At 45.7% G+C, this 24,984-nt stretch overlaps 1 protein-coding gene across 1 annotated transcript in view; it reads right to left on the reverse strand.

The window, feature by feature from the left end:
• Positions 1–424: 424 nt before the first annotated feature.
• Positions 425–24,984, reverse strand: part of MAP3K9 (mitogen-activated protein kinase kinase kinase 9) — a 416,748-nt gene continuing 392,188 nt past the window's right edge. The window contains exon 11 of the mRNA XM_086936581.1: positions 425–2,394. Within this exon, the coding sequence (XP_086792707.1) occupies positions 1,910–2,394 (485 nt within the window). The 3' untranslated portion in view covers positions 425–1,909. The remainder of the gene's footprint in view (positions 2,395–24,984) is intronic.

Consider the following 24,984-nt stretch of genomic DNA (forward strand, 5'->3'; position numbering starts at 1 on the left):
TGCCAACAACAATTCAGAGTTTTGCTCTGCTGCTCTTAGTAGTAATGTCAAGGATTATTAATCTATCCCAGAGAAGTAAATGTGTGAGATTTGGTAAACATACTAAGCATATAATGCCACATGTTGAGTGTTCTCTTCATTGTGTTAAAATCAACCACACATTTTGCTTGTCCTTACATTTATAAACGCACCCATTGCATATATATATTCTTTTTGTAAATATTTTCTGCATATTTATTCGCCATGATTTACTATACTAAACTCTACATATCGGAACCTTACCAGCATGTACATATATTTCAGGTATGTAGATGCGGAGTTAATAATACTAATTCTGCGCGTATTGTATATCAGTGGTTCTTAATCTGAGGTCTAGGCACCCCTGGAGGTTCCACAAAGTCTACCCAGGGAGTCAGCAACTGCTTGGACAATTAAATGATATGCATCAAACAGAATATAGTATGGACAGTGGGCAGCCTCAAGTAAATTACAAAAAGGTCCACCATTCCCAAAACAATTAAAATAAGACTTTACAAAATATATATTTGTCAATAAATAACATATTTAGTCTTTTATGTATTTTCTTGATGAATGCTTGTTTCTGTATTTTTTGTTTATTGGTTTGCATTTCAAATCATCGAAAATGCTTAAGCCAGGGTCTCCAGCTTTAAGTTATGACTCAGTGGAGGTCCTCAATTCTAATAATGATTTAGTGGGGTCCCCCGGATTCCAGTAATGTTTAAATGGGGGTCCACAGATGTCAAAAGGTTACGAAACAACTGCTCTAAATTCTAAAATCCATATTATTTTAGCTGTACATATTCTTTCTAAATTTTTTTGTAGCACAATATTTTGTGGTCGATATTATGACATTCAACCTTCAATAATAATAGTTTTATATCATAATGACACTGCAGCTATTCGGGAATTCTGTGGCAGATTTGTATTGGACATTTTGTGATACCTTTTACAACCTAGAAAGATATGAGGGTTCTAGAAAGCTACTGAGCTGGAAATGCATGTAGCCCCAGGGGAAAGCATGACGGATGGACAACACTTACTCATTATGCCTCCATGCACACTAATACATTAGGATTCAAAATACAGGTATCCTGCAAAGGACCATTGGCAATCAGAGGACTCTACGCAGTAGCTTGGGCTCCACCTAGACTGTGCTATACTCACACTGTGGGTGTAAATGGGAATACCTCATTACAGGCCTAGCAGCTGTGCCCCGCTGTGCAGGATTGTAGCCGTGCTGCGCAGAACGTCACAAGGAACAGAGGGGGCTAGCATTTTTTGCATATATAACCGTATATTCAGAATGCTTACTTAAATATTGTACTGGTTCTCCTAACATTGGAGCTGAAGGTATTGTAAACAAAGTAAAGGATCTCCATTGACGAGGCCATGTTGTGCAGTCCAATCTTACCAAGCATATGTACACATAAACAAAGTTCAGAGGCGAAAGGACAGGTGGACAATTAACAAATAACACTCATAGCATTTGGCTAATACCACCTTGATGATATTTCAAAACAGCCAAGCACATGCTTAACACTGCAGAATTGATCACCTCTTACTTATGACCTTGATCCAAAGATACAGGATGATCACTCACACATCTTCAAAATCACAGATGTCCTCGCAACACAACTGATCCACTTTTCTATATCATGGTCAATCTCCCACAACAATGGAAAGGAAGACATAATTTTCATAAACACTGAGTGGTTTGGGTCAGCAGCTTATATTGGAGTTTTCTTTCTCATACGAAAGGCAATTGCACATCATCGCAATATCACTTTTATGCTATCTTTCTACTTCAAATGTCTTCAAAGTGCATTCTCAGTGCAAGAATTGTGGTTGACTTGTGTGGAGTTGTTTTGTTTTCCAGGTAAATACCATGCTAAGACCAGAGGTCCTGGTTCAGTTCATAGGCAGCGCATTTGTTTGTTTTCTGTTCTGTTCGGCAAAGTGGAACCGTGCTGTCCTGGCTTTGTCCCACTGCATCGACATCTAAAAGCGTTCGCTCACGGACAGGGATTCCCATTTGAAAAGGCAACAGGCCAGGAAGCCCTGGACGGTCCTCCACTGTGCTACCGCTACTGCTGGCAAAGCATGAGTCTAAGTTGCTTGGAGTTTCAGTACTTGAGCTGTTGGCTGACGATTCACCCCGATTCCGACTGGGCGAGATGAACCACCATGAGTCAAGACGCTGCCTATTGGTAGAGGGACGGGGCCTTGGCACAAACTCCAGAGTTTTAGGCCTTTCTAAGGTGGAGTCTTTCTGTGCATTCCAGCGCCTAGGAGTCGGTGGGAATACTAGGTTAGGATCAGGCAGACGGGGTACCTCAAAGGGATCTCGGCTTGGGCTTGGTGTTTGGAGCATGCCTAAAAAACAAAAAGAGACTTGTTAGTGAACAGTTCTTAGAAATAAATATATGCGATGCTGATTTATACCAATGACTATTGTGAATACTAAGATAAGACTAAACATTAGAGATATAACTTGAATGGGAAACCTTAAGTAAATGTCTTATTAAGAACAAAGAGATGCTCATCCTGACCGTAGTATCTTTTTGTTTTAACCTGCTGACATCACTTACAAATCATCTATTCCTGTGGTGCCCATTTGCAGCATGGAAGAGTAAGAACAAGTACATGTAGAGCTAAGAACCCATGCTGCTGTTGTTGCAATGGCTGCAAGGGCTTCACCAACTGGAAACCAGTCCCCTGGATTAGACCACCGCTAAGAGGAAACTTCTCTTTTGCTCTTTAGAAATCTACATGTGACAAGCAACACTGGAAGGGAGCTTGGCCGGGATTGCAACAAATGTGGAAGGGGCAAATGTGGAATGAAGCAAGTTATGATAAAATTGCTTGATTTTTGCAAATTTCACCCAGACAATTTACTGCAAGCAGGCAAAGTTTTTGGGTGCAATACAGGACAAAAACAAGCAGGAACCACAGAGGAGGTGCCAATTATTGAATGTTATTAATCACAAACCTGAAATAAGGAGTATTTCAGTCACCTAAGCACTGCCGTCTGACGTTAACACTTGCCCCGTATTAGTAACTCTATTCAAGGGGGATATACCAGCTCACTGAGCAACCGACTTGGAGTACTCATCCTAACAAGTTCAAAAGCATGAAAGGTTGTCAGCCCTACAAGTATTGAGACTTGTTAACTGCTGTCCTTCAGAGGTTACACAAATCATTCAGATATTTGAACGACTTATCGCGCCTCATTCCAAATCTACTGGACTGAAATTTCCACAGAGTTCAAGGAAGATCAGAATACAGTCCCCCTGCACAATCTTATAAATAACATTTGATTATCTACTGTGGACTCATTTGGACAATACGCTACATGATCAAGTATAGGTTCTGCAAAAGGAGGCAACTGATGATCTAATTTTCGATATTTCGTAGTTCTTTCACATGATGATGAATAATATCTGAGCAGTGTGAAGTAGGGCAAGACAGTTTGGTGGAATCTCGCACTGCCTTAGCGCCTTGTTTTATAAAATATGAAAGCTTTGACAAAGTTTTGTGAATACTTATCATGTTGTTCCACTTCCTCCCGTTCACTGCTAACGAGAACACAAGGCACTGCAGACTCCAGGAATTTTCTATTTTTACCATTAGTGTATTTGAACGGATGATCGACGTGTTTCGGCACTCTGACTTCACTGTTACATGTTGTATCGATATGATTTTATTGCGAAAATAATACACATCTAGTTGTAAAAAACAAAACAAAAAACAAGCCTTGGCTAACACAGTTTGCATGTTCATGTGAGGCGACATAGTGGAGGGTGGTAAATGATATTTTATATTTACTATCTTTTTAAGGAAATCACTGATAAACCCTTAAGGAAACCCTGGTATGACATTAGGGTGGATGTGATCATCGAATGGTGTGATGTTTCAACAATAGTTTTGAAAATTTGTGTTGCTGTTGAATTCCAGCATGAGTTCAATGAAATCGAAGTGCTTTAGGGATGAACCAATGCATTCATTTCCAGTGACATCTCGGCGGTGGCCGACCAAGATGGCCAACAGCATGGCTTGAGATGTAGCTCTGGGACCCCGTGTGATCCTGCAGTATCCTGTGGACACCTGAGAATATTGAATGTAGTCTGCCCTGCAGCGGAGGGCAATGATTGGTGAGGACCCCTTCGTGAGGGCTTGGGGAGATCTATACCTCTGCAACAGGAAGCAGCCTGCCCAGCACCAGCGAGAGAGGTGGAACTAAGATGAGAGTTGGGCTGTGATAAGACCGCATCAAGACCTCGTACGCCAGGCGAGTGGTGCGGGAGCTGTGCCCAGCAGCAGGAAAGGTGCACAGAGTAGCAGGAGCGGCAAATTGAGACTGCAGTGTGGAGGACTTGACTGGGGCCACACCCATGCTCTGGGAGTGGGGACCACCAGGCCTTCTGCTGCCTCAGCCAGCTATTGCTGTAGAGCCTGGAGAGAAGCAGAGTGATCAGTGTGGGTCCTGGCGTAAGAGGCCCCCATCCTGCCCTCTGTCTGTAGCACCTGAGCAGAGGGACTGAGGTTGACCCGGCAATTACTGCAGGCAACGGTGAAGATTGTTGGAAGCTCTCTATAAGCCGAGTGGAAGACAGACTGATTAAGAAGGTTGGTCCTGGTGCATTAAAACAGATTAGCCTGCAGGCCACAGAGGAAAGCCTGAGCACATAGAGCTCACTCGGAGCAGTGGTAGAGATCCATTAGGCCAACCAGTTGTAGAAGGTCCTGAGGAGAAGGTCCCTGCAGCTAGACACGGTCGGACTGCAGCGAGTGGCAAAGATTGTTGGGGACTTTCAGCTAGCCCCTGTCCCACGGACAACAGCGTGGCTAAGGAGGCAGGCTGCAACACACCACCAATGAAAGGTTAGCAGTAGACAGCCGGGAACCTGGACTGAGAGAGGCCCCCCTTGGTGGGACGTTGGAGACCAGGGGGACCAGCCAGTGGCAGTGGCGCCAATGAGAAGGGTCCCTGCAGCCTAATGTGGTCTGGGGATGACAGGGGCTTTGCAACTGAGTGAGCGCGTAGAAGACGCAGTTCGTAGCAGACCAACGTGGACAAACTGAAATGCACAAGAGGGAATTCCCACCCCCAGACACTCAAGAGCAGCTAAAATACAGACACTGTGGACCCACTTGGGGATACCTCTAAGGGGGTTGGCCTCTGGGACAATAGCATGGGCAGAAACAGGCCTTCGAGATTTTCCCAACAGACAACTATGGACCAATATAGAGGCAGAGCTGGGGGGAGGAGGCAGACATAGATGGAAGGATCTTCACCCATCACATTGAAACCGTCAGATGCATGGATCCTAGAGGACATTCAGCAATCTAAATAGGCACTGGAACAAAAAATGGCTTGATCTCTGTAGAGCTCAATCTGTGGACTTACGCAAAGTTAGTGAATACTTCCTAGCAACTGAAAGGAATGTCACAGCACACACAAAGGAGGTGGAGGAACTTCAGTCCACGTTGTGCACTCACTGACAGGGCGCCATATCTGGAGGACTGACTTGAGGACGCCTGAAGGTGCAATTTGCAGTTTGTGGGTTTCTGGAGGGAATGGAAGAAAGCTTTCCTGACCTCTTCTTGGGGAGTGGCTCAGATATATAATTGATCCAGTTACACTATCGATCATATTTGTCATGGAAAGGGCCGTCCACAAAGCACTGGTCCTGCATCCGCCTCCTGACAACTCTCCCCCAAGTGCACTTATCACACAAATTCTCAACTCGAGAGTCTAGATGGCATCCTGAAGTGGTCTAGAATCAAAGGGGACCCTACATTTGAAGGCTTCATTGTAAGGATTTTCCTAGACTACATGAAAAAACTACAGGCCCAACAGAAGTCCTTTCCGGCAGCCAAACAACAACTGCCCCAACTTGGCATTAAATAAATGCTTTTGTACCTCTGAAACCTTAAACTGATGTATGAAGGTCACACATGAACTTCTTCCTGCGGCCGGAGGAGGTGTGGGACTGGCTGGATAACAGAGACAATAGGGAGACATCGGAAGGCCCAAGCAGTGGGACTCGAAGAAACTGCAGCAGACAGAGTTGGTTGTCAAAAAGAAGGAGGTGGGCATGACAAAAGACAGGGTGAGTCCTTCTGTTGAAGTACAACAGGATGGCACACTGCAGATGGTGGAGGAATTGGTGGTAGTGTTACTGGTGGCTGCATAGGAGGGATTGCTGATGAAAGAAATTTGACGGCCAGACAGGGAATAGGGCTGCCGACAGATTGAGCTAGACTGATGTATTGCTGTTGGCGAGGCCGGGATTGTAGATGCGCCCAGCAAGGCAATGGGAGGGGAGCAGGATGGAGTTTTTCTGTTGGGGCCCTGTGGAGCAGTGGCTCTATCATGAAGGACTGCAGCTGGGAGACACAAGTAAGTGTGGATTCAAAATACAATGAGGGGATAGCCATGAAAGGTCACACTGGTTGGCACTAGTGTGACCTTTGGGGAATTCTTTCGTATTAGGAGGAGCTGTACCGATAGGAGTGAATTCCACAAACATGGAGATGCATTAAAAGAGAGACTGCTGGTAAGAGGCTATCCAAGAAGGCTAGTTCGCCATGCTTACAAAAGGGCAAAATACTATAATTGCGATGATTTACTAGAAGGAAGAGTACGCACTCCAAAAGAACAGGTGGTTTGTGTTGTCAATCACTCACCATTCAACTTTAAAATAAAAAACATCATACAGAAAAACTGGAAAATTTTGAATACAGTTGAAGAGGAAACCAAGCTAGAACAACCGCTGGTTGCCTTCCGAAGAAACTAAAACTTGCGTGACATACTGGTTCACACGCGTCCTAATAAGCAGGATAAGATCCGACAAACAATCGTTACAGGTCTACCATTCGTGATAGGCAACCATAGATGTGGGTCCTGCCACGCCTGTGATACAGCCATGGTACCAATTTGTGTAGAGTATCACGGAAAGAAATTCCAGTTAAGAGACTTAACAAATTGCAGGAGCCAAAATGTTGTTTACTGTATAACCTGCCCGTGTGATCTATCCTATATTGGAGAAACATCACGTGAATTTAGGGTATGGTACAGTGAACACAAATCGGCAGTACGCAGAAGCAGAGGTGATGCCCCCCTAGTACAACATTGTCTAGCCAAACAACACACGGAAAATGATTTTAAATGGTGTATTTTGGAAAAGCTAAAAGGACAGCCAGGGACGCCAATGGATATTGTGCGGAAGAGAAGAGAATATTGTTGGATTTTCACTATGGACACGGTTAAAAACGGCCTAAATGAGGAAATCCAATGGAATATCACCAAGCCCTGGTAAAAATATAGTGACATCTGTGTAATGAATCAGTTAGTGGGGAAGTTGGATTTCTGAATATGGACGTGGCATTTGGTGCCTATTCTGTCGATTGATATAAGGGGTTTTCCCCTTCTCTCTCCCCCTTTTTGCGATTGACAATGGATTGGCACTGTGAATATGAATATTTTCCTTTATTATGATCTATAGCAACAAATTTAATATGGCCTTTTCCCCTCTTCACACTGTGCTCCCTAGAGGTAATCTCTAATAACTCCATGCGTAAGTATGCAATTGGAAGGGGGTAATAAATGCCCACAAGAGGTAGGGCAGATTTCCGGTGGCAAAATATCACCATCTAAAGATGGCGCCCGTAAATTTGTATATTTTTGGTTCGGGTGTATGGCCCTTTTACGCTGTAATACTGATGGATCGTTTCACACTGGAACAATATTTCTACGATTTAAATATGGCGCACAGATCATACTAACGAATGAGACACGCCGAATATATTGGGTCTTTCGTTTAGCCGATGAGTCCATAGCTCATTGTGTAATACGTTCTCACCATTTAAAGATGGCGCTTAAGGGTAACATCTAATGAGACACGCTGAGTGTACTGGGACCTTTGCATTAGCAACGAGTACTTTGTCTATCTTGACTACTATTGTAAGGTGAGTTTATTTGTTCGAATTGGCGGCAGGAAATACATGGCAGAGTACGTATAAATAGATCGCTTACGAACCATTTGAATCTGATGCTGACAACCGGTAATGTAGGACGGAGACGATACGTGAAACGACATAAAACCGGTGAGTGGACCTAAGCGCTTTTAGAGCTTTGAGTAACGAGAGCGGCTAACACTACTAAACTCTCCGTGAGGGGGGTAGCAATTAGTATCAAGTTATGTTAGAGCTCGGGGAATCAGCACGGTAAATGACGCTAAGCTCTCCCTGATGGTGTAGAAGTTAGTGTCGAGCCACGCGTGTCGTAATGAGTGTTGCGGTAATAGATAAGCTTTTTTAAAATCGACATTTCATGAATTTCAATCTAAAAGTTAGTTAACACGTCGGATTTTCAATTCCATTTTCTAGAGAGAGAGGCCCTAATATGAAGCCATTTCGTGATATGAGTGGAATAGTAAAGTGATTTGTGTCCCCATACTTTTGCAGTTATTATCCGCCTGGTGAAAATATGTGCGTCCGTAGGAGTAAAGCCTGAATGAAATACAATCATCACATATCCGAAGGTACACTCTTTGTAAACAATATAAGAATGTATTCTCGGTCATGAGTTTTTAGAGAGAAATACATGCAGCCAATTGAGTTATCATTATTATCTTTTTGTGCATAGGTGATGTCTATCTCCAAAGGGGATTGCGGTTACTAGTGACAGTGACTTCAGACACTGATTATAGGACCTAATGGTAGATGTGCTTTTCCATTCTTGGTACAATATATGAAAAGGTAAAAACTTTGTGCGTTAGAGAGTGATATAGACTCCTTATATGACCAACAAACGATAGAACTATGTCTTGCCCTTTCTTCTTTTTTACAGAAGTCGCCTATGAATACCTAGAGCTTGCTGTTGCAATATATAAAAAAAGGGAGAGTGGATGTCCTTCAGTCTCGCTTATATAAAAAAACTACAGGTAATATGGGTGGAGACATGGTATAAGCAGGCATCATGCAGTCTAGTTGTAAATAGGTACAAGAACTTTATTCTATCTGTCCCTTAGGGAATACATATAAGGTCTGCTGGCACCTGGAACCAGATATACTTTCAATAAGATCGTATTGAAGAAACAGAATAACAAAAAGAGATCAGAGTTTTGAGTAAGTTGAGATACCAATATATATCTGTAAAGAGTATGCAAATTATATGGATTCAAGGTGTAGGATGACAACAGTTGGTGGCCACATGTCGGATAGGTATGAAATTGATCTTTGCCTGGAGTAGGTGAAGGTAAATTAGAGCCCAAAGATATAGAGTGCGAGCTGTCTAATAGTGGGTAAATCACTTCTGCTCTGGGGTATAAGGTAACACGGAAGGGTGATATGTTTGTTAGAGGTGATGTATATATATGATGTGCAGTCCAAACAATGTTCTTTTTTTAACTTTAGAAAAACTATGGGCATTAAGATAATTAAGGTTTTTTTCTTTTCAGATCCTAACCAGGGTAGAGAGAACATAGACTGGTAAATCTGGCAGGTCCTGATGAAGGTGGTTTCTAACGCTGTTACCTTCCACCGAAACGCGTTGACCAAAGTCCTTTTTAAATCCCACTGATTTGAGTGGATAAATATTGGACAGTAGAGAGAACAACTAACAGGAATGTTATCGTGCCCAGATGTATGAAGCTATGACTGTGTGTGACTGTGAGTAAGAGTGGAGTTGTGTGTTTTTGTTCTCTACCTGGCTATAGGTGCGGTTTTCCTTTTCTTTTTTGTGTATGAATAATGTAAAATGTTCTTTGAATCATGATGTCTTTCTGATTATAATGGACGATGTAAAGAAATTAATTGTTTTTAATATTTGAAAAAAATGGTATGAAAATGACCATTTTATACTTTATAAAAAAAGTGTAGAAAGAGGAAAAAAATAATAATTTCAATAAAAAAATGAAATGAAAAAGCAAGAATGACGTATGATTATGGATTGGTAATGCCCATGTAATTTAATGTAAATCTTGTGAAAATAATAAGAGGCCGTGGGGGAGTTGTTTCCTGTATGTTAGATTGTTATTCCCCTCTGCTCCCTGGCCCCAAACTGATTGCTCTAGAGGGGGTCCCTATAACTTTACTTGGCACGGACATATAACCACCCTACACATATTTACATATCTTAGGCCCTGATTTGGATCTTGGTAGTGTTATCATCGTCCCGCTGCGGTAGTGGTCCCAAGTACTCCATTGAGCCGACGGCGTTCTGTGCGCCGTATGTAAATGTGGCATCAACAGATTGTGTAACCGTTGCATCAGCAGTCTTCTCTACTGGCTACCAGTACTCCGTCACCGTCATGCCGGCGGGTTTGCATGCAAGTAATGTGCCATCCCCTTTTTTTACAGATAGTATTGCACACCAACAACATGCACACACTGTTGAATGTACACCCACAGGCACCTTAAGCACGACACCCATAACCACCACCACCAAAAAGTGTCAATACAGGTGTGTACATTTTACCACGATAAGTTGTAAGATGAAAACTCGTGCATTACACATAAAAAACTGTATGTAAGCGACGTAAAAATACATGAGGCTAAAGGAAATGCTAGCATACGATTCATAGTGAGACAAGTGTAAAAATACTTACCTTTGCTTAGGGCGACAACAGAGTGGTTTGCCGTTGTGGTCAAGTTGCAGCAAAGGAAGTACCTGGACAATGGAGTCCAAGATGAAAACGGAATTGGAAACAGCAAAAAAGGAACATTTTAACCTCAGTTTCTTCGATTTAGCCAAATCGAAGTGGGAGATTTCCCGGTCACATTTTCCCCGACAGAAAGGCATATAGTGATTAAGTTGGTGGTAATCCTGGCTGGACGTCCTTCGTCAGCGGCTTTTGCCTCTGACACGGCCTAGATGGGTGGGAAAAGCAGGTGAAGTCGGCGGGACTCGGTGGGGCTTTCGTTCATGTACCCAACAACATCTAAATCGAACGGGTGGACCCCCAAGTAGGCGGGCAATGAAATAGTCGAAAAAGCAATGACGGGACCATTAACGCCAATATGTAAATCAGGCCCTCAATTAGGGATTACAGAGAGGTCTGCGAGGAATAAAATTGTCCCTCTGTGCAGAGTGTGATGTTCTCTCGGGGTGTTTGCAATTTCTTAGAATAGGGTCTAATACTACAGTTCACATATATGCGGTATACATGAGCCTTGCATCTTAGTTTGTTACGAGGGGGGCGCCAAAAGGCAGGGCGTAGGTGAGGAAAAGATTTGTTGAGGTGCAGGTTTACCGAGGTGAAGGTGGGTGATATGGGTAGGTGGGTGAGCGGGGGGGAGGCTATACAGTTGTATACTAGTTCAGCATAGCAATAGTGGGGCTTCACAATGATTTCAAGATACTGAAGGGTCAGAGGGGGTTGCTACACTAGTGCGTACAGATATATAGATGTGTGGGGGACCCCGTGCAAATACCCGTATAGGACTGATTCAACTGCATGTAAGGAAAAATGATTATGAGGGGGTAGCACGAAGATCATCACCTGGAAGTCAGGGGGCTCATACTGATAGGAAGGTGTCCTTTTGGGTGGCTCCCATGTGCTGATGTTGAAGGTAGATACATTTTGGTATATGGGCTTCTAGATGTAGCCAATTTTAGCTTCTTTAATGTGTATACGCCTAATGTGGATGACAAGATGTTTTTTGGGAAAATGCAGACAATGATCACACCCTATGTGGGGGTTCCCCTCCTCTGGGCAGTCAACATTAAATGCATATTGTTTAGTGCCCTATACAGGAGCCCTCCAGGACCTCAACATGAACCAGGGATGAGTGGGACTCTGACGGAAGTAATGATTCATTTGGATTGGATTGACACCTGGCTAGCACTTAACCCAGGGCGGAGAGATTACACATCGAATTCCCCAGTACATGATACATTCAGTAGACTAGAAAGGTTACTGGTATCCCAGACTCTAGAGGAACGACTGCTTAAGGTAGAGCATTTAGATTGATGTCTGTCAGATCATGCCCCACTACTGGCCACGTATACCAGAAGTAGGCATACACCCTACACTAACACTGCTCCCGCGTGGTGCCTTCCCCTAGTGGCCCTCAGAGATACTACATGCCACAAAGATATTGCTATGGTCCTGGACGGATACTTTGCTTCCAACCGTGGGACAGCGATGACCAGTGCCACTGAATGGGATGTCCTCAAGATGGTGCTCCAGGGGTAGTGCCTTAGCAAAGTACATGGTGTGAAAGCGCAGTAACAAAATGATCTTCAAGACCAAGAAGATAAATGGGCCAAGTTGCAGAGGCAGTACAGGCGATGAAGGTGAATGGGGAACTCTGAAAACGAAAAAAGCGAAATTGGAGGTACCTGGGCAGCACTAGACTGATTTACAGTGCGTGATTACAGGCAATGACTTCATAGGGACCGATATAAGTTGAGGCGACTCCTCGCATGGTTGCTTAAGATGGAGACCCCTACACCTATGATATTTGCGCTCTCTGGGGAGAATGGTAGATTGTTATGTACACAAAGGGGGATTAACACATACTTACATACTTATTTGACCGAGGCTACAAGAGACCACAACAGGGTCAGAAGCTCCTCATGCTACGGTTCTTCCCACACTATTGAAGGAGGGGAAGTTTGCGTTAGAGGCGTATTTCAAGCCAAAAGATATCCATGCAGTTATCCTTGATTTGCCGCATAATACAGCTCCAGGGGCGGATGGATCGCTGACAGAATTCTACCAGGCCTTTGCCACGCTGCTACTAGGGTGTCTGTGGGAGGTGTTCCTCGAGGCCAGAAATATTGGCCAACTTTCGCAGTCTATGCAGAAGGCTGTCATAATCATGTTACAAAAACGGAACAGAGATCCCTGGCTTCTGGGGTCCTATTGCCCATTGTCCATGATGAATGTCGATGTAAAGGTTTTAGCAAAAATACTAGCCAACAGGCAAAAGCTATTACTTGGAGTGTTGGTGCATGACGACCAATGTGAGTTTCTACCTACAAGGAGCACCATGATTAATTTTTGGTGATTAACACTTGTTATGCACGCGATCTAGACATTTGAACTAAAAGGCACACTGGTAGCCTTGGATATGGAGAAGGTCTTTGATACTCTAGAATGTGGTTATATGATGGTGGTCCTCCGAAGAATGGGCTTTGGGGCCAAATTCTTGCATTGGATCTTGTTACGGTAACCAAACCCTATGGCACAGGTGTGTACTGGAGGATATGTGTCAGACAGCTGGGAAATAGAGGGGGACTAGACAGGGCTGTTGGTTTCTCTCCCTCCTCTTATTTTCAGTGAGTGGGGAGATTGACTGTACATCTGCACGGCGATGTTGAGGGTATGGGGCATTCGGGCAGGGAAAGCCATGCATGTGCTGTCCCTCTATGTGGATGATCTACTCCTTTATTTACAGCAGTCACAAAATTAGATTCCAAGGATACTGACCAAACATTAGGCTTTTGGGGAGGCTTCAAGGCTCTATATTTGCCAGGGAAAATTGCTGCTTTACCCATTGGCATGGCTGAGAGAAGTCTCAATAGAGGGGCTCCCACAGGTAGGACTAAGGTGGGAGACGGGACAAGTTAGCTGTCCAGGTAGCACTCACATGCTAAATAGTCTCCATGCCCATGTCTAATTTTGGAACATGTTGCCCTTATCTACGATGGGTAGGGTAGCAGTCACGAAGATGTTGTTTCCTAAATGCTGCCTGTATGCTGCCCGATACCTCGTTCTACGTAAAAAAATTCTACAGATTCGAAAGGAAACTTCTTAAACTACTGATTGGAAAACGAACAATGTACTTGGCTATGGTAGCTCTACATATGCATGCTAAACCTGTTACACAGAGACCAGGTAGATTTTGTATGTAATCCAGCTTTAGTAATTATGTTGTTTGATGCATGGTTCGTCCCTCTTTGCCGCGACTGTAAACTAATAAAAAATAAACAAATATGCTAAAAAATAAAAAAGATATCCAGTGACATCTAAAGGCCTGTCAACTTAGTTGCATGACAGAATAGCAAGAACATTATCATGACACCAGAATATTGTGTCAAAAATATAGCCTACAATGAAAACGAGTTTGCATACTTTGAATGAAAATTAGCAAACAATCAAGTTATTTTGGAGCAGAATATTGTCAAAAATGTGGTAAAAATATATTACAAATTCATAATTGCAGCATTATGCATAATTTATTTGAAATATAAAAATACAAAATAGTATAATTAAAAATAGTTTTAATTGGTAATGTAAATTAAAGACATATATATAGGCATTTTATGCTTTTTATATCTTTTTGTACTACTTTTCCATATATCACGGGTTTTAACATTGTCACTATAATATGTGGATTTTAACCAGATAATCAATTTTATTTCCGATTGTTTTAAATTGAAATGTTTGGAAAACAGACTATTCTATGCAGTATTAGTAGTTTGTCCTCTCTTTCCATTACCACGAGGTGTATGACGAAAAAATGAGAAAAAAATGCACTTTTCACTGTTAAGCATTCAGTATTTAAATGCAAGCATTTCCAACTCTGATGCTTGATTCCGTTCTGGGAAGGACATGGCTTTTGTAGTTCGGACTGGACTGTTCCCATGGGGCACAGGGTCAGAGCTGATTTGCATATCGCCATTGTCTAACCCAGGGTGGTGTGGAGTGCAAAAAAACGATGGATTCGGGCCCAGATCTTTGGACTGGGGTGAGTGTGTGACATTGATCCACATTCGGTCCATCACCTGTTGTGTTTGCATATTCCGCCCTAAGTGCGCTGGGGATGCCCAGATGTGGGTCCCAGGCACTCCACACCACTGGAGTCAAGCTAGCCGGGCTGATGAGAGGTGTTACCTCGAAACCGGTCCGGTCCTCGGATGCTTGATTCCGTTCTGGGAAGGACATGGCTTTTGTAGTTCGGACTGGACTGTTCCCATGGGGCACAGGGTCAGAGCTGATTTGCATACCGCCATTGTCTAACCCAGGGTGGTGTGGAGTGCAAAAAAACGATGGATTTGGGCCCAGATCTTTGGACTGGGGTGAGTGTGTGACATTGATCCACATTCGGTCCATCACCTGTTGTGTTTTCATAAATATATAGAGCAACACCCACATAGCCACCTGGCAGATGTCCAGGACAGGAACTGTGCACGCCAAAGCAGTGGTAGCATCTTTAGCCCTGGTGGAATGGGTTTGCAGACCCTCTGGAGGTTTCTTTTTGAGCAACACTTAGCAGATCTTAATGGATAATATGAGCCAATGTGACATGGTCCTCTTATGCACGGCCTTGCCTTTTTTTCACCCCAGCAAACCCCACAAAGAGCCAACTGTACACCCGGTGTTCTTTGGTAAGATAGATGTAAAAGCTGGGGGCGCTAGAGGGCGCACAAGCAAGATGGCCGCACTAGTGTGAGGCTTTTGCTACTCAGGAGACTTTAACAACAATATCCTGCCCATATGTCGAAGGCCAGTGGTAATATTGGCATGAAACATAATCAGAAATCTTCTGAGACCGCTTACCACCAATGAAATCTGCAGAAACGACCTCTTTGATGCAGAAAATTCAAATACCTGTGCCCCAGAAGATTCCCAAGATGGCGGACGTCCTATCTTCTAACTGCTGCTGCCACTGAGAAAGAGCATCTGAGGGGTGAAAGAACGACTGCGGGGTGCCGGATTGCTCCATAATCATTAAAGAAAGTGGTGCATGTGTGCACTGAGGCGAGGCGTCAAGCGACTGGTGACTGGATTGAGAGCGGGACGACTTGCCTGAGACGCCCGATCGACGCCTATGGCACGTACGCGCTGCGGGCGGCACTGCCATCCCCCACCTGCCCTCGCCCACTGACTACATCGAAATAGAACCGCACGAACACAGATAACACTGCGGTAAGAGGGACTCGCGTCGGGTTTGTGCCGGCTTGGGAGAGATAGCTCCCTCCCCCTCCGCAGCCATTAGATTACGGCGGCGATTAGCGGCACCAGGAAGTGAACCAGGGAGCCCTTCGCTCCCACGACTGTGGGTTGTGGACTGTGGTGATGGAGGAGAGGGTCCCCTACCCCCAACTCCTGCTTGAGGCCCGCGGCCCCCACTTGCGAATTTCTCAACCTCAAATATCACAGCGTGTGGTGAGCCTGGCGTGAAGATCAGATAAAGGAGGAAAGAAACACAGCAAACTCAAGGTGAGGGGCACTGTGGCTGTCCCGTAGGGCTTGCTTCCAGCCAGAGCGGAGCATATGAAGCCCACCCAAGGGCCCAGCCAACAGGCAGCCATCTCCACAAAGCCCTTACAACAAACGCTGAAGCAGTTAAAATTGCAACTCACCTTAATATAAAGGAAAAGCGTAGTGGAGACCCCAATCTGTGCATATACATTTTCAACAAGACCTCCAACGCAAATGTCCAGCTGATGCAAACCATGCGCAGATAATAGCGTACAATCACCCTACATTAAGGCGCCCAATACGATTTGCTACACAACGCAGGCTGGGGGATGATTGCCCCCCCGGGCCTGAGTACCTCAGCAGTCTATAACCAGAACGCGCGAGCCCACCTCTGACCCCTCATAGACTGGGGTGACAAACATGCAATTTAAAGGCCAGAACCTGACCAAGTAGCTTGCACTGGGGCGGCTACGGATAGACACGGACACTGTCACCTCCCCTACTAAGGGGCCTATTAGGATGGCGGACTGACCTGCGTCCGTCCGCCACCCAAGAGGAGGAGGGACCATCCGCAGGGGCAGCGGCGGTTCCTCCGTGCTAATTAGGATGTGACCGCCACCCTGGCGGTCACATCCTGTATTTTTAACATTGCGGCGGGTGCTGCTTGAAGCAGCACCCGCCGCAATGTTAAAAAAATGCATGTTTACCTTTGCATGCACGTAGCTGCAGGCACCACATGGTGCCTGCCGCTTCGTGCACGCAAAGGCAGGGGGGTACCATAGGTACCCCATGTGCACCCCCCACCCCCACTTCACCCCTGGGGGCCCGCAACGGGCCCCCAAAGGCAACACTGTATGCCTTTCCATGGAGGAAATGCCGCCGTGGTAAGGCATTTGACCGCAGCTATCCTAATATGGCTGGCGGTGTCTGATGTTAGAGCTTTTCCGCCGCGGTCGGAAGGCGACCGCGGCGGAAAAGCGGCGGACAGAAAATAGATCCCCCAGCCATCCTAATCTGGCGGTGGGTCTTTTTCCAGACCGCAGCGGATAATCCGCATCCTCCGGGCCGGCGGTTGCTTCCGCCGGCCCGGAGGATGCGGATTATCCGCAATCATAATCGGCCCCATAGTGTCAAAAGACCGATTCAAGCTCATAAAGCCGGAGCAGGAGCTCCCTAACGGTGCTGCGGCACGCCTGACAGCCCATAATAACACAGAGGACAGGGTGCGAGGTGCAATCAGGACCTCTAGTGTTGTACAGAGACATTTGAGCTAAATAATCAGGAATCAGACGAACATACACTCGCACTTCTAGCACTCAACCCCTGCAGAAAGAACCAGAATAGAAATCTGGGCTGCATAACACTGAGCAGACAGAATGGGGAAGGCTGACGGGAAGCAAACTAAATTGCCATTTGAAGCTCGTAAGTCCACCATAACACAAGTAGACTCGGAAGGCGACATGACGGATACATCGATTGTGGGTGCACACACTTCGACAGTAGAACTGAAGGACCTTCTCCTCATCATGCAATCCGGCCTAACCTATATAGAGGCCAAAAAGGATACCATGTGCACTCGCATGGACAACATTACATACAAGCTGGATCAGCACGACGAGCGCCTCAAGGAAGCTGAACAGCGTATTTCAGTCCTAGAAGATACCTCCACTGGACGCAAGAAGCAACTTCTAAATATGGAAAGGGTTTTGAAAGTGATAGCAGCAAAAAATGAGGATTTAAGAATCCAGGTCACACAGAAACAACCTTAGGATTCTTGGTGGTCCAGAGTCCACGAATACGGGCAAAATGGAGGAATATGTTGAGCGCCTGCTCACCACATTGTTCAGCAGAGAATGCTTTTCTGCAATGCTAATAGTGGAAAGAGCGCACCGATCGCTGGCCAACCGACCCCCGCTGGGAGCTCCCCCAAGGCCGATAATCGCCAAGATATTAAACTACTGGGACCTAGATACAGCATTGCAGCTGGCGAGAGAGAAACAGCTGTCATCATTTGAAGGCGTGAAGATAGCCAACTATCTGGACTTCGCCATCGCGGTTCAGGAAGCTCGTAAAAAAATTCTCCCCGTAAAGAAAAAACTCCAGCAGGTAGACTTCACCTATGCCATGCTGTTTCTGGCGCGTCTAAGAATCACACACCAAGGCAAACAACACGTTTTCACTAACCCCCAACATGTTAGCGATTTCCTCAAGTCCACACTCAAAAAGACTTCCAGACGTACCTCTTCTTCTAGCCCGACTGGATCTACTGCCACTCTATCGGACATTGAATGAAAGCTTTATTAGGTACTTTCGCTGGGCATTCATAGTTACAGACTCAGACGAAAGCTGAAGGGCACAAAATCATTCACCCTAAGCCTACCCAAATAGAGACGCAACAAAAAAACATTGCGGTGAAAGCTGAAACCACTGCCATGTTCTCCACCCAGCAGCACATTTGGACTACTCGGACAAGTGGGTTACTATACCCATTCCTAGGCACCCTCGCGCACACAAGGGAGCACTGTGCCGCCATCTTGACTGTACCCAGAAGGAATTCCCTAATATGTTCTGGACATTTGTTGACAAAATAGTTATGGGCTCAGTAGGGAGGGAGGAGGGGTACATGCACCACAGTTGGATTGGGCTGCTGTTGTGGGAGGCGGGCGGGATGTTAGGGAGATTTACGACATGAGGCAACAACATGATCACAGTTGACCAGACCAGACCAGCGTAAATTTGGCATAGAGCATAACCTTTGCACCAAACATGAGATTCAACACACGCACTTGGAATGAACCGTCCTGACCCCCCCTATCTATAATATCCTAACATGGAATGTGCGCGGCCTCGGAAACCCTCGCAAGCGTAGACATATCCTAGCGTACTTAGATAGACATAATATACAATGCGCTATGCTACAGGAAACACATGTTGGCCCCTCAACACAAACTACATTTGCGGCCCGATGGGCAACACACCGCTGCTTCTCCTCGTACTCAACTTACGCACGGGGTATAGCAATACTAATTAATCTTCTTTACATAGCCATGGGCTCACAAACTGACCTGCAGAATTGCTACTGTATTATGTGGGGAAGCTTGGCATCTCAATCTATAACTTTTGTCTGCTGTCACTGGCCCAATGTATAACCCTGAATTTTTTTCAATACTATGGGGAAAAGTCCTGGATATTGGATCCACCCATATAGTGTGGGATGAGGACTTCAATATCACGTTAGATACGGAAATGGACAGGTCACAACCGCACCACTACAACCGCACCACTACACAAACGCTCAACACCACCTAAAAAACATCATTATGGAACACGGATTGATAGATGCCTCGAGATACTTGCCCCCGATTGACAGAGCAAGCACCTGCCTTTCCACAGCACACTTCTCATGGTCACGCATTGATGGGTGGTTGCTTTCCAGAGGTCTAAAATCATGGCTAACCCAATCAGTGCACCTACCCCGCACCTACTCTGACCACTACCCCGCACAGCTGATGCTTAAACCCCCCCTCCCTCCTGTAAATTTAAGGGGAAATATTACAAAGCCCAGCAATATAGGGAGAGAGAGAGAGACCAGGGAAGGCACTAACAGAACTGACCCGACCGCCCAGGTTCTCGACTACTATCCTTGAGATAACTGATGATAAAGGTCAGCTACACGGGAACACCCCGGACATACTGGCCACATTGAATTTTTTACAGTACATTATACTGAACACAGACAACACAGCCAGTAGATTTTGGACCGTATCTTGAAGATACAGCACTGGGGTGGCTGAGGAATGCCACAGGGGGTTTCTCCTAGCAGACTTTGAAGATGACGAACTTCGAGCCACAATTATGCAATTGTGGTCCAGACGAGCCCCAGGCTATGACGGGCTCACCGCTGAATTTTACAAAGCATTTAGCACCACTCTCATGCCAATTCTTCGACATATTTACGAACAAGTAAGAGAAACAGGTGTCCTTCCCCAAACAATGTGTGAGGCGCTCATCATATCCCTCCTAAAACCCGGGAAAGCGGGAGACCGTTGAGATTCATATAAACCACTATCCCTCATTAACTGCGATGCCAAAATCCTAGTCAAGGTAGTGGCGAATCGAATCAGCCCCCTCATGAGTGCCTTGGTACTGCCGGACCAGTCGGGCTTTGTGCCTGGCAGAGCCACGTTGCACAACCTTCAAACCCCGTTTACTCCTACAGGACATTGATACGGAGGCGAACGCGGTGGTGGTCTGATTAGACGCCACCAAAGCCTTTGACTCTTTAGAACGGGACTACTTAGCGTGGGTCCTTCGTCGAATGGGATCTCCATCCCCTTTCTGTCCTAGATCCAGTTACTCTACACCAAACTACACGCTAAAATACTAATTAATGGGATTTGCTCTTCTGACTTCAGCATTTCTAGGGGTACAAGACAGGAGTGCCCTCTACCTCCTCTTCGTGCTCGCGATGGAGCGATTGGCAGCTAAACTGCGACAGCATCACTGCGGACATGCCATTATCTACCCTGAGCAACAAATTTTAATCTTGTTATACGCTGACGATATTACCAAGTACCTTCAAGACCATGAGGAAAATCTTAACCCGATATTATGTGAATTCATACAATTAGGCATGTATTCATGAGTCCACATAAATGGAGCAAATCCCAAATCTTCCCCCTCACTGACACGGCTAAAACGTTTGCCCGGACTATCCCCTGGCCTGGTGTGACAGCACAGTCACATACCAGGGTATTGTGTTGACAAGATATAGAGAGGAATTAATGAGAGTAAACTATGGGCGGGTGCTGGAAGCACCAACAGAAAAGATCACCAGATGGATTGCTATGCCTCTATCATTGGCAGGAAGAGCATCACTGATAAAAAATGGTGATTCTCCCCAAGTTATTGTACCTTTTCATCCACATCCCATACGCTCCTAGCAAGCACTACTTCAGAACTCTTACATCCCAGCTCATCCGACTCACCTGGGGGGGAAACAGTCTAGGTTAAAATGGTAAACAATGACTCAACCATTTATCACCGGAGGGTTCGAAATTCCAGATATGGAACTTTATTTCCATTGTGCCCAAGCCCACTACGCCGCATATTGGATGAACCCACCGCCATACATGCCCCACCTGGCAGTACAGAACAGGTACATGGTGCCAATCCCCTATTCTGAATATTTGAACTCGACGGTCGTTCACAAATGTAAAGATCCGACAGTCGACTGCAAAAACAGAGCCTGGCACGATACAGCCAACCGCCGCACACTTAATGTAATGACTCCCCTCGGTTACTTCTCCAAGGGAGAATGGACCTCCCTGTCACACAGGAGGGGGGCTGTCGACAGATGCTTCGAAAATTTGCGGCATGAACCTGGGGGGACATTTATAAGAATGGGAAGTTTCACACCAGGGAGGAATTCTTTTGTGATACTTCACCAACCTCCATGGAACTCTTCATGTATGTCAGACTTCTGCAAGATATCAAAACCCTCACCCCAGAATTCCCAAATTAATCACCCATCATTGACCCTTTACACGCCCTACACCAGAAGGCCACCCCCACACATGTTGTTTCCATGTTATATTGCACTACCCAAACAGATAGCCCATGCGACACTCCTACAGCGCAAGGGCGCTGGGAGGAAGAGTTGGGACTTCCCTCGAGTGACGACTAGTGGACATTTTCTGTCAACAGACTGGAAAAGTGTAGGCCAGCGGCAGGCTACGGATTATCCACCACAAATATTTACACCGTCTATACTACACACCTGCAAAGCTCCTACGCTTTAATTTGAGAAACACCGATAACTACAATAGATATGGAAGAGGGGAAGCGGACTTTTTACACCTGGCCTGGGATTGTACCCATGTCTGGAAATATTGGGCCGAGGTGTTGGAGGCACTTAATCAGATGTTGGATCTGCACATACCCCACACACCAATTATCACACTGCCGGGGTACACAAAAGACCTAGATGCCCCATCTAGGAGATACATCTCCTTAGCACTTCTTCCTGCCACGTGTAGGGTTGCTTGCAGATGAGGGAGGGGGAGAGCACCTACATTTAAAGAATGGTTAAATGACCTCATATTCTGTCAAGAACAATTGAATACATATGCTGAGCTAATACCGCCTACATCTCGCCCCAAGAGACATATGGGATCTTCTGAGACAGTACCTGCTAGAACACTCTGACACTGATGAGGCTAGAACTGAGAACCCCGCACACTCACAGGTGACCAAGAATGATCATTGAATGGGCCACAGGGGGCAGCGGGAGTCGGTGACTGAGTCATGTGCTGGACTGGACTGGAACATAACATGAGCGAATTCTCAATGTGGGGTGCTCTGTGCCGTAGGAAATATCATTGCTTTACATGTAATTATTTGAAGAATCTTTGACAAATAGTCCTAACTGTGCTACATATCTGGTTTGAAAAAGTATGTCCTCTGCTATGTTGTATGGTTAAGTTACAACCTGTTATGTTCTCTTGCAACCAAAACTTAATAAAAACATTTAAAAAAAAGATAGGTGTAAAAGCTGAGCACTCTTTCGGGGTCTAAGCGATGGAGTCTCTCCTCTTCCTTAGATGGGTGAGCTGGAGCACAGAACGCCAGCAGGGAGATGGTTTGACTGGTGTAGAATGGTATCAAACGTTTAGTAAAAAAATGCTAGTGTCCACATAACCATTTTATCTGTGAAGAAGGTAGTGTACGGCGATTTAACACAGAGCGTGAAGCTCACTCACTTGCAAAGGCGATGTCAATGAGGAACACTGTCTTGAGGGACAGAAACTGCAATAGACAGATGTGAAGAGGCTCAAAGGGAGCTCACATTAAATATGTTAAGTTGAGGTCCCACAGCGGCATGACAAAAGGAGGCGGAGGCAACCAATACTGGAGATGTTTAAAAAAATCACACCACAATCGGTGACCTAAACGAGGTCAAAAAGCCCAAAAGAGCCAACAGGTACCCCTTAATCATGCACAAAGTAAAGCCCTGCGAGGCAAGAGAAAAAACAAATATCTGAAATAACAGAATGTAAGATAACTTGGCTTGGTGGTGGTATATCTGGGGTGTACAGCACCAAATCACAAACTTGCCCCCATGACAGGTGCTTACAGTTATTGTCAAGGAACGCCTTGCTACCAAGATGACTCCAAACACTCCCGGCGGAACGTCAAAGGTGTTATTCTGAAGCTGCTAAATCTTCAAGCAAAGACATTTAGATTGCTAAGGCCCAGGTGCAGCACCCTGGCCGTGTTGCAACAGCAGGTCCTCTTGGAGGGCAGCCTGATCGGAGGACAGATGCTCAAGTCCAGACTCTCCATGACCAAACCGGGCCCACAAGGATGACTTGGCCCCGGTTCCTGATATTCTTCATGAACACGGGGTAGGAGCAGTATCAGCGGAAAGGTGCACATGAGTCCTGAGTTCAACTCTAGGAAGAATGTGTCTCCTCAGGAGAGAAGCCTTGGAAACTCCTACACGCCAAACTGAAGAGTTGGAAGAAGCAGAAGGCTCCTCTCCAGCCATTCCCTGTGGTCAGCACCCCCTTTGAACGGGTGGGTATTGACATTGTGGGGCCACTGGACCCATGGGCAACAGGTTCATCCTGGTCTTGGTGGACCATGCCACTCGGTACCCGGAAGCCATACCTCTGAGGACGTTGACGGCCCCCTATAGGGACAGGCACTGATGGGAATTTTCTCCCGTGTGGGGTTCCCTAGAGAGGTGGTGCCCGACTGAGGTAAAAACTTCATTTCCATGTATATGAAGTCCCTGGGGCAGGAGTGTGGGGTAACTTATATGTTCACCACTCCTTACCACCCCCAAGGTACTGGGTTGGTTGACAGATTCAACCAGACCCTGAAAGGCATGATTATGGGTCTTGAGAGTGGTGAGTGGCACACTGTCCACATACTTAGAACAAGCTAAGCTTCTGGAGGAGGAGCAGTTTGGGTTTCGGCCGCTCACGGCACCGAGACGGCCTTGGTGACCGTGATGGACGATCTTCGGGGCGGGCAGACAGGGGTCAGGCAGCGGTTCTTATTCTGCTTGACCTGTCTGCCGCCTTCAATACGGTTAACCACTAAATCCTACTGAGACGGTTGACAAAGGTGGGAGTGACAGGTTACACCCTTAGATGGTGCCACTCCTTTTAATCAGGTACGCAGCAGGCAGTGTCTCTCTCCCCCTATCAATCCGCCTTTCCTTGTGTTTCACATGGCGTGCCACAGGGCTCGGCCATTAGCCATATTCTTTTTAATATTTACATGAGACCCCTGATGGCGGTCATCAAGCGTTATAACATTAAGATCGTTAATTACGCGGATGAAACGCAAATAATTCTCTCCTTGGAGGGCTCGTAGTCAACTTCTTTAGAGGGGTTTCATAGCTGCCTGCGAGACATGTCACAGTGGATGAGGGAAATTTCGCTACAATTTAATGTAGCTAAAACAGAGGTGCTTTACTGTGGCATGGGAAGGATTCCCTCTGTGCTGCCCAGTAACTTCTGGCCTCCAGAGTCCCCCAACCTTGGCCAGCCTGTTAAGACAGTTCGCAACTTGGGTGTGACATTTGACTGTAATCTTACCCTAAAGGCGCATGTTACGAAAGTGGTGGGCTGTTGTTTGGCCATTATTCGCTCTCTTAGGAAGATCTTTCCTCTGCTCCCCCCCTGGCACGCTCCTTGATAGCACGGAGTACCATACTTAGTCGAGTCGACTACTGTAATGCCTTGCTCCTTGAATCTCCAAAATTCTTACTGGACAGGATGCAGAGGCTGCA

Source organism: Lissotriton vulgaris, chromosome 9, assembly GCF_964263255.1.
Source record: "Lissotriton vulgaris chromosome 9, aLisVul1.2, whole genome shotgun sequence".
Taxonomy (NCBI): Eukaryota; Metazoa; Chordata; class Amphibia; order Caudata; family Salamandridae; genus Lissotriton; species Lissotriton vulgaris.